At 33.0% G+C, this 9,205-nt stretch overlaps 1 protein-coding gene across 1 annotated transcript; it reads left to right on the top strand.

The window, feature by feature from the left end:
• The first annotated feature begins 501 nt into the window (after window positions 1–501).
• Window positions 502–8,732, top strand: LOC142179370 (auxin-responsive protein IAA16-like). The gene is made up of 5 exons (XM_075249101.1): window positions 502–800; window positions 1,298–1,485; window positions 6,804–6,939; window positions 7,834–7,895; window positions 8,498–8,732. The coding sequence occupies exons 1-5, from the start codon at window positions 637–639 to the stop codon at window positions 8,533–8,535; spliced, it is 588 nt and encodes a 195-aa protein (XP_075105202.1). The 5' UTR covers window positions 502–636; the 3' UTR covers window positions 8,536–8,732.
• Window positions 8,733–9,205: the final 473 nt, after the last annotated feature.

The raw sequence follows: 9,205 nt of genomic DNA, 5'->3' as shown, positions 1-9,205 counted from the left end.
TTTGTTAATTATCCCTCCTATTCGAAATCGGTGGCCGACTAATCTGAATTCATGTTAGATATGTTCGTTAAAGGAGTAGCATTTTCATTAACAGCGTATTACAGTCTAATCTTTTTATAACAACGATATTTGTTTCAACATTTCTTGGTTGTTATAATGAAATACTTTTGTAGAAAACATATAATATAAGTTAACATGAAACATCGGTTCCAAAAAACCTTGGCCTAGTCAAATATTGTTATAAAGCTGAGTCATAATAGAGATGTTTGATTGTATTATTATTCCCATAATGAAAAATACTTTTCTTTAACCAAAATTTTAAAAGTACTCTATAATTATTTTGAATTATTCAAGTATAACTTACACTAATATTTTGTTTCTAGTTTCTAAAATGTAAATTTTATTTTAAATTTTTGAAAAATTCTATATCTAAATTCACACTAAATTTAAGTAGTTTGATCTTGGTGTTCCGAATCCTGCCATATAAAATAGAACCAAAAGATCAATATTTTAACAACTTAACACTTTCCAAATCCAAGCTAGTTATTTCTTCTCTCAACCTATATTTAACTTTCACTTTTCTCTCAAAAACCAAAAATTCTCAAATATAACAAACAGGAAAAGAACATCATATTAATGGATTTTGAGGAGACAGAGTTAAGGCTAGGGTTGCCTTGTGGAGGAGAAAGAAAAAAAGCTCATGAAACTTATAATAATTCTAATGGGAAAAGAGATTTCAGTGAAGAAGTGGATTTGAAGCTCAACCTTTCTTCAAAACTAACAGAGAATCAAGCTGCCAAGTACGTGTGTATTTTATTTACTTTACTTTTTTTAAGGCATTCTGTATTCGAAATCTTTCTCGTCGTGTAAGTCCACTAAGGAGGTTGAAGCGCTCTCTCCCAAGAATTTTTTTTTGTTTTTAAGGACTCGACTTTGAGATTCTAGTTAAACGTGGAGGAATCCTAACTATCCCACTGTCCTCAATCCTCGGTTATAGTCAAGCGCTAGTGATAATCAGAGCCTATGTTGCTCGGACTTTTTAAATGGCTATAGCAATTATTTGCACTCTTTTCCAATCCATGTTTACTGTATACAATTATTTGTAGTTGAATTTTTAAGTAATTTGTTTTAGGTAATCTCATAATGTAAAACTTACTTAATTTATAGTATAAACTATAAACAAAAGTGTTTAACTGATATACTGATATGTCGAGTTTACTGTTTACTTCTCCTAAAAAGTATAGATAAATTATATATGCATTATATATTACATATTAAATTTTTAGCACAAATTCAGGGCCCAAGTTGTGGGTTGGCCACCAGTGAGGTCCTTCAGGAAGAATATATTACATGTTGCTGCTGCTGCTTTAGTCAAAGTCAGTATGGATGGTGCACCTTACCTTAGAAAAGTGGACTTAAACATGTACAAGAATTATCAACAACTATCTGATGCCTTATCCAACATGTTCAGTTCCTTCACTATTGGTATGTCATGCACGTCTGTTTTAATTTATGTGACACTCTTTCTTTTAGTTAGTCGCAAAAAGAAAGATATCTTTTCATATATATAGTATTCCCTCTGTCCTAATTTATATGGCGGAACTCGAATCTCAAAAGTCAAACTTCTTAATTTTGACCGTGAATTCAGGGGTAGAATCTTTAAGTTTTTTTAAACAAAATATATATAATTTTGAAAATTACATAAACAGTATTACAAACCATAATAATTAACAATTTAAAGTGTCTAAAAGGCATATAAAAATATTACGGTCAAAGAAAAACACTCTCGAAATTCGAATTCTACCACACAAATTGGACTAATAGAGTAATAATTAACTTTAAACTTTTTGTTTTACCTTAATGTAATAATTCAGATAAACTTTTATGACTTATTTTACACAAATTTTACATCTTTTTTATTCTTAAACTCCTCCCAGTTAAATATCATCATATAAATTGAGACATAGGAAGAACTTCTTATATTTTCAGGAGTTTAACCTCTATACTCACTAAGTCAAATTAAAAATAACGATCAGGTCACCTAGAAGATAACTACATATAACTACCTTGTAAAAAAAAGTTAAAATTAGCTACTTAAATGATAAGGTGTGTAACTTGCTATAACTTGTTAAATTACAGTTCACAGTTTCAGTATATATAAGTTAGTTCTATTTTTGACCTATTATGGAGTACTTTTGTTAGAATTCAGTCATGGAAGAGAGCTACAAGCGTGAAGAAGATGAGTATTTGGGAATTTTTCAACTGATTCATTAACAGTTGTAACCGCCAATTATATACAGTATAGTCAAGGAAGAAAACTAAAATAATCATAATGACATCTAAGTCCTAGTAATTACACTTTGGTCCTAATAACTAATGTCTAAATAACTATCTTCTAATACTCCCCCACAAGCTGGAGGGTGGAGAATGTACAATACACCCAGCTTGCTCAGTAAAAAACGATGTTGTCCTGATGCTAGTCCTTTTGTGAGAAGATCTGCCTGTTGATCCTTGGATGAGACATACTGAGTAGTCAATAAACCTTCTTTAATGCGCTTTCAAATGAAATGGCAATCTATCTCGATGTGTTTGGTGCGCTCGTGAAAGATGGGATTTGCAGCAATTTACATTGATGCCTTACTATTAGAAAACAATGTGACTGGTTGAACAACAGAGACTCCCAATTCTGAGAACAGACGCAATAGCCACACAATTTCTGAGACTGCTGATGACATGCTATGATACTCTGCTTTTGCACTACTTCTTGAGACAGTATGTTTTTTTTTTAATTTCCATGAAACCAAGAAATCACCAAATTTGAATGCATACTAACAGACCTCTTTGTCATTGGGCATGCTACCTAATCAGAATCGTAGAAACCAGTTAACGTGTCCACAACTCCTCTCTTCATCAACACTCCCATAACTGGTGCATAAGTCATCCACATAGATTAGGATAACCACAATGTCTATTCCTGACTTCTTGGTGAATATAGAATAATCAAAAGTACTCTGTATAAAACCTGCACTTACCAAGGCTTCTGTGAGTTTTAAATTCCATTGTCTCGAAGCCTGTTTGAGGTCATATAAGGATTTCAGTAATTTGCACGCCTTCTGCTCCCCTTGCCTTTGAAAGCCTTGTGGCAAATCCATATAAATCTCTTCAAATAGATCACCTTGAATAAAAGCATTAAACACATTCATCTGGTATAGGGTCCAATCTTTGGAGGCTGCTAAAGCTATCACAGACCTAACTGTCACCATCTTTGCCACCGGTGAAAATGTCTCATGATAGTCCAATCCCTCCTGTTGATTATACCCTTTGGCTGCCAGTCGAGTTTTGAATCTTTCCATTTCCCCATCAGCTTTATATTTTATTTTGTAGACCCATTTAGATCCAATAGAAGTTCTCCCAGGGGCGGGTCTACCACCTCTCATGTTCTATTTTCTTCTAATATATAACAGTGATCCACCTCTCATCTTTGATAGCTTGCTTGAAGGTGTGAGGCTCTTTAAGTACTGAGAAAACTGACACATAACTTTTGTACTTGGGAGACATGTTTTCATAAGACAAGAAGTTGGAGATTGGGTAATTACACTTTGATGACTGTTGAAGCTGCACCACTTAATCCTTTTGCCATATAGGAGGGTGTTTCACTCAAAAAGATTGTCTAACGGGAACATTAGAACTAGATTCAACATGATGTATCTCTTCTGCTGTGTACAAAGTATCATGTTCAACATATGTCTCAGCTTCAAGTGGAGCAACAATCTCTTTTGGTTTTGCATGATTTGCAAAATCAGAGTCTGCATCATTAGGTATCTCACCTGCAACCTCTTCTGCATTATGATTTGTCACTGCAAGTTCACTAGTCTCCTCCATGTGTGATGCAAATTCATCATGGTTGCCTATAGTTGGCTCAGTAGGAGAATGTCCTCTTGGTTCTTCATCTGAGTAAAGACCTTGGGAAGACTCTTCTGGACCACTGACTGTTGGAATATCATCTTCAGAAGCTGACATATCAGGCTGCAAAAAACTAGTTTCAAGGTTATCTTGTGTGAGTAAATGTTGTTGTACCTCCTTGAATGGAAATTCAGATTCCCTGAAAGATACATACATGCTAAGAAAGAAGCATTTAGTGGTTAAGTCACACAACCTATATCCTTTTTGGGTGGTTGAATATCTCATATGTACAACTCTTCTTGCTCTAGCAGCAAACTTGTCCTCTATCACTAAATTAGTAGCATAGCACAAACATCCAAAAACTCTTGGATGGGCTATGGAGGCTTCTCTACCATGCAGCATAGCAAAAAGGCTCTTTCCATCTAAGATCTTAGAAGGTAGTCTGTTTATGATATATACTGTTGTTTGTACACACTCCTCCCAAAACATACTTGGTACATTACTCTAAAACCTTAATGATCTAGCAGTATTCAATATGTGTCTGTATTTTCTCTCAACTACCCCATTTTGTTGAGGGGTGTAAACACAACTACTCTGATGAATGACACCATGTAATAGCAAGAATTCACTCTACTATTTATTGAAGAACTCTTTCCCATTGTCTGTTCTTAGCACTTTAACAGAGGCATCAAACTATGTTTTAACCATACAGAAAAGTTGCTTCAAGAAAATAATAGTTTCATTCTTAAACTGCGTCAAAAATTTCCAAGCGGCCCTGGAAAAATCATCTACAACTGTAAGAAAATAATGCTTCATATAATGAGTAGCCTTCTTATATGGCCCCCACACATCCATGTGGACAAGCTCAAAAGGTCTAGTACTCCTTTTTTCACTATCAGGAGAACTCAATCGAGACTGTTTTGCTAAATAACAAACAAAACATTTATTTTGCACTTCACTATCTACTTTATTTTGTAAGAAAGAAACATGTTGCATTACAGGAATGGAAGCATAGCATAGCCTTTTGTGCCATAGATCCCCTGTATCTCTAGTTGAGACCTTTACACCAATATGAGCTGCCAGTTGTTTATTCCATTTCCCTTCAGCACAAATAGTCCCTCATCTTCCTTACCAATCCCCTTCACCCTGTCATTGTAAAGATCCTGAAACATATAGAGTTCAGGTACAAAGATGGCAACACAACTCAGATCTATAGTTAGCTTGGACACTGACATTAGATTGAATTTAAAATCAGGTACATGAAGCATATTTTTAATTTATCAACAGATGACAAATATGAACTTCCAACATGCTCTATTTTTGTACATCCTCCATTTGGCAGTGTCACCTTATTTCTTCCCTTATCAGTTACTTTTTTTATTATAATTAAACTCAAATTGTATTAATCAAAAAGTATATATGTACATAGCCCAGTAGTTGCTGACCAACTACTATCCAGAATTTGAATCTAGTCCTAGATTACATAATACATTCGTATCTACTACAAATCTAGGCATTTCTTCAAGCAACCTGGGATACAGAGGATACATAGTTCATTACATACAAAGGGACTAAGCAAATCTATCTTAGCTATGTAATGTCTGCTGCCATGATGGATTATCAGTCACTTTGTTCACATCACTCATCAGGTCTAGTGTAGAGGATATGTGATGTGTGGCTCCCGAGTCCACAATCCAACTATCACTTTTCTCATTCGAAACATGTACATTAGAGGATAGTGCATCAATTTTACCTGCATTGTTTGCCTGAGTTGGAGCGTTACTTGGTGAATCTTTGTTGCTGAGCAGTCCTAGAATTTGGCGGTTACAAGTTTTAGCAATTGATTTTCACGATTGAAGCAAAAATTGACCGAAATGAGCACTGAGCAATCGAATTGAGTAGGAAAGTGGTTAGATGATGATCGAAATCCTCACGAATCAGTCAGCATGGCTCTGATACCATGTTAGAATTCAGCCATGAGAGAGAGTTACAAGCGTGAAGAAGACGAGTGTTTGAGAATTTTCCAACTGATTCATTAACAGTTGTAACCACCAATTATATACAGTGTAGTCAAGGAAGAAAATTAAAATAATCATAATGACCTCTAAGTCCTAATAATTACACTTTAGTCCTAATAACTAATGTCTAACTAACTATCTTCCAATAACTTCTATATTTTCTGGAGTCAACTTTAATATGCTGAAAATATAAAAGAATTTTTACTTTATTTTGTAACTTAGAAAATAATACTGCAGGTTGCTGTCCGTAAAAAGTAAAATTAATTATAAGAAAAGTAAGACAAATAACCTACTACAATAAGTTAACTATCACTGATAGTGTAAAATTTATTGTACTAAATTAATTGTGTTTTATTGTCACTTCTATATTTTTTTGGAATTCAACTACTATATATTGACTATGTAAAAATATTTTTAGTCTCTCTGATTACTTGAATAACAACACGTAACTGTTCGTAAAAAGAAAAATCGACTGCTTAAAAAATAAGACAAATAATCTGGTAGAACAAGCTAAGTTATTCACCGCCAAGGATTGTGGTGGTAGGGTGTGATCCCTTTTCCTTAATCAAAGATTTTGTCTTTGTGTCCTGTTAATGAAAAAATCTTGGTAGAGAACGCTTTCTCTTTTAATGAGACATATGCTACTTGCTACTCAAAAAAGGATTAATCGGTTTCTGGAAGCAGCCATTAATGCTTGTATTAAAGTGGAATAGTTTTTATATAATATTTTTTTGAGTGCGACCTTTCCCCAAATATTGCTTGAATGCACGATACCTTGTGCACCTAGCTATTCTATCCTTTTTGTGTCTAAACTTTAATCAGATGAGTGTATTTTTTAAATTGCTGGGTTTAACACATTATGTATGTTGTACTGACTAAAAGGAAACTGTGAAGTCCAAGGCATGAAAGATTTCATGAATGAAAGAAAGCTGATGGATCTTTTGAATAGTTGTGATTTTGTTCCTACCTTTGAAGACAAAGATGGTGATTGGATGCTTGTCGGCGATGTCCCTTGGGGGTAAAATTTTGACACCTCAACTATTTTATTATATTAAAAAGTTTAAATATTATGCACTGACGATGCAAAATATACTATATTGTATACGATTATATCACTTGTAAAGTACATGTGAATCTCTATAACAGAAACTAACTGGTGATCTCTGATAAAAATAATAATTAACATGTTATAATATATATTAAATTATATTTATAGCGTAAAACAGGGGCAGATGTACATAGGTGGAAGCGGTGTCATTCGACGCTACATCCGGAATAAAATATTAAATGTTTATTCTAGCATTATGTAAAATAAAACATATATAATAATAACATCTCTTTTTGGCAAGTAGTACTTCTTGATCCATTGGTCAAGCTTATATTAAATTATATTTATAGCGTAAAACAGGGGCAGATGTACATAGGTGGAAGCGGTGTCATTCGACGCTACATCCGGAATAAAATATTAAATGTTTATTCTAGCATTATGTAAAATAAAACATATATAATAATAACATCTCTTTTTGGCAAGTAGTACTTCTTGATCCATTGGTCAAGCTTATATTTGGGTTTGTAAAGGTTGTAGGTTCGAGGCTCGAAATGATATTAGTTAGATAATACTTATTTATTATTTATTATTATTATTTATATAAATACGATACCGATTACGAAAAAATTCTTCGTAAAAAAAATCTTTACACTGTAAATATACACTTATAACTTAATTAAGTTTATTTTAAAAGAATTCATCAAGTTATACATATTGACCATGTAAATACTTTTTACAATAAATCGTAGTAGGTTAATTATCATTTTTGTTAGATTATCAAGTAATAATTATTACTGAGATTTGATTGTAATCAGCTGGATTTTCACTTGATAATTACTTGCATTATTACATACAACGCAACAGGATGTTTGTTGAATCTTGCAAGCGTTTGCGCATCATGAAAGGAACTGAAGCAATAGGACTAGGTATGTGATATATATTATTATAGTATTATTTATGCTTACCTTTGCTTCGTTTAAACAAGTTTGAGTTTACTTAGGGGCTGTTTGGCCATAAAAAATATTATTTTTTTCGAAAATTTATTCATTTTGTTTTGAAATCAGTGTTTGGCTATGAAATTTTTAAATTTTCCCTAAAAGATGAATTTCGGAATTTTTCAAAAATTTAAAAAACTTTAAAAGGCTATTTTTTAAAAATTTTACTTCAGATCACTCACAAAAATTTAAAAACAACATAAAAGTATATTCATGTCCAAACACAATGCTAATTTTTAAATATCATTTTCACTTGATTGTTTTTTCAATTTTTTTCCAAAATTTACAATTCTTATATCCAAACGCCCACTTGGAATCTTGACTAGAATATACTGATTATTGTCTGAATTTAACTTCTTGTCTTGGGCTCCTTTTTATCTCATAAATTTGTGGACCCCAATCTTACATTTCTGGGTCCACAAAAATTTGGGTTCACAAAATTGTGAGACAAAGAGATATCTCTTTTAATTAGTATAAATTATACGAGACACAAAATAAAAGTTTTCCTGATTATTGCCTGAATTTAACTTCAGCACCGAAGACTATGGAGAAATGCAAGAACAGAAGCTGAACAAGTCATGTGCAAATTCCACATCCTGCTCTTTTGATCTTTCTCTAGAGAAATCTAAGTGTTTTTCTTTTATGAATATAATCTATCAGAATTTTATCGATTGTAGCAAGTGATTGCCCGAATAGGTATGAAACATATTACATATTATTAGTGTAATGTGCTTGTATTTATTAATAAATGAAGCATTGTACTGTGTACAACCTGGTGCACATGGTATTTCGGGTTTATGCAGGGTCTCAGAAAGAACAACAACTCAAAAGGATGTGATGTAGATAACCTACCTTTATGTAAATACTAGTGATTGATTCCATGGCTCGGACCCGTAATTTATAGATCGCATGGAGATAATGAGTGTAGCATATCTCTGTAATTTATCTAAGGCTGAAAGCCTTAACAATTCATGCTCCGGGATCCTGTTTCTTTCTTATTTAAAACTGCCCCTATAGGTTGCTGCTTAAAGCCTCGCAGATGCGAATTCTGAGGATTCGAAATTTATAGATTCCTATAATAATATTAAATTAATATATAATGATAACTGGGTTTACGGTCCTATAATACATATATATATATATATATATATAATCTAAACAAAAGCTATTGTGTTCACGTGTGTATACGGTCAAATTCGGGCTTGCCCCTTTTTGTGCGACTGATCTAGGCTGGAGCATAA

The sequence above is a fragment of the Nicotiana tabacum genome, chromosome 3, assembly GCF_000715075.1.
Source record: "Nicotiana tabacum cultivar K326 chromosome 3, ASM71507v2, whole genome shotgun sequence".
In the NCBI taxonomy this organism is placed as follows: Eukaryota; Viridiplantae; Streptophyta; class Magnoliopsida; order Solanales; family Solanaceae; genus Nicotiana; species Nicotiana tabacum.
This window is presented reverse-complemented; position numbering and strand designations above follow the sequence as displayed.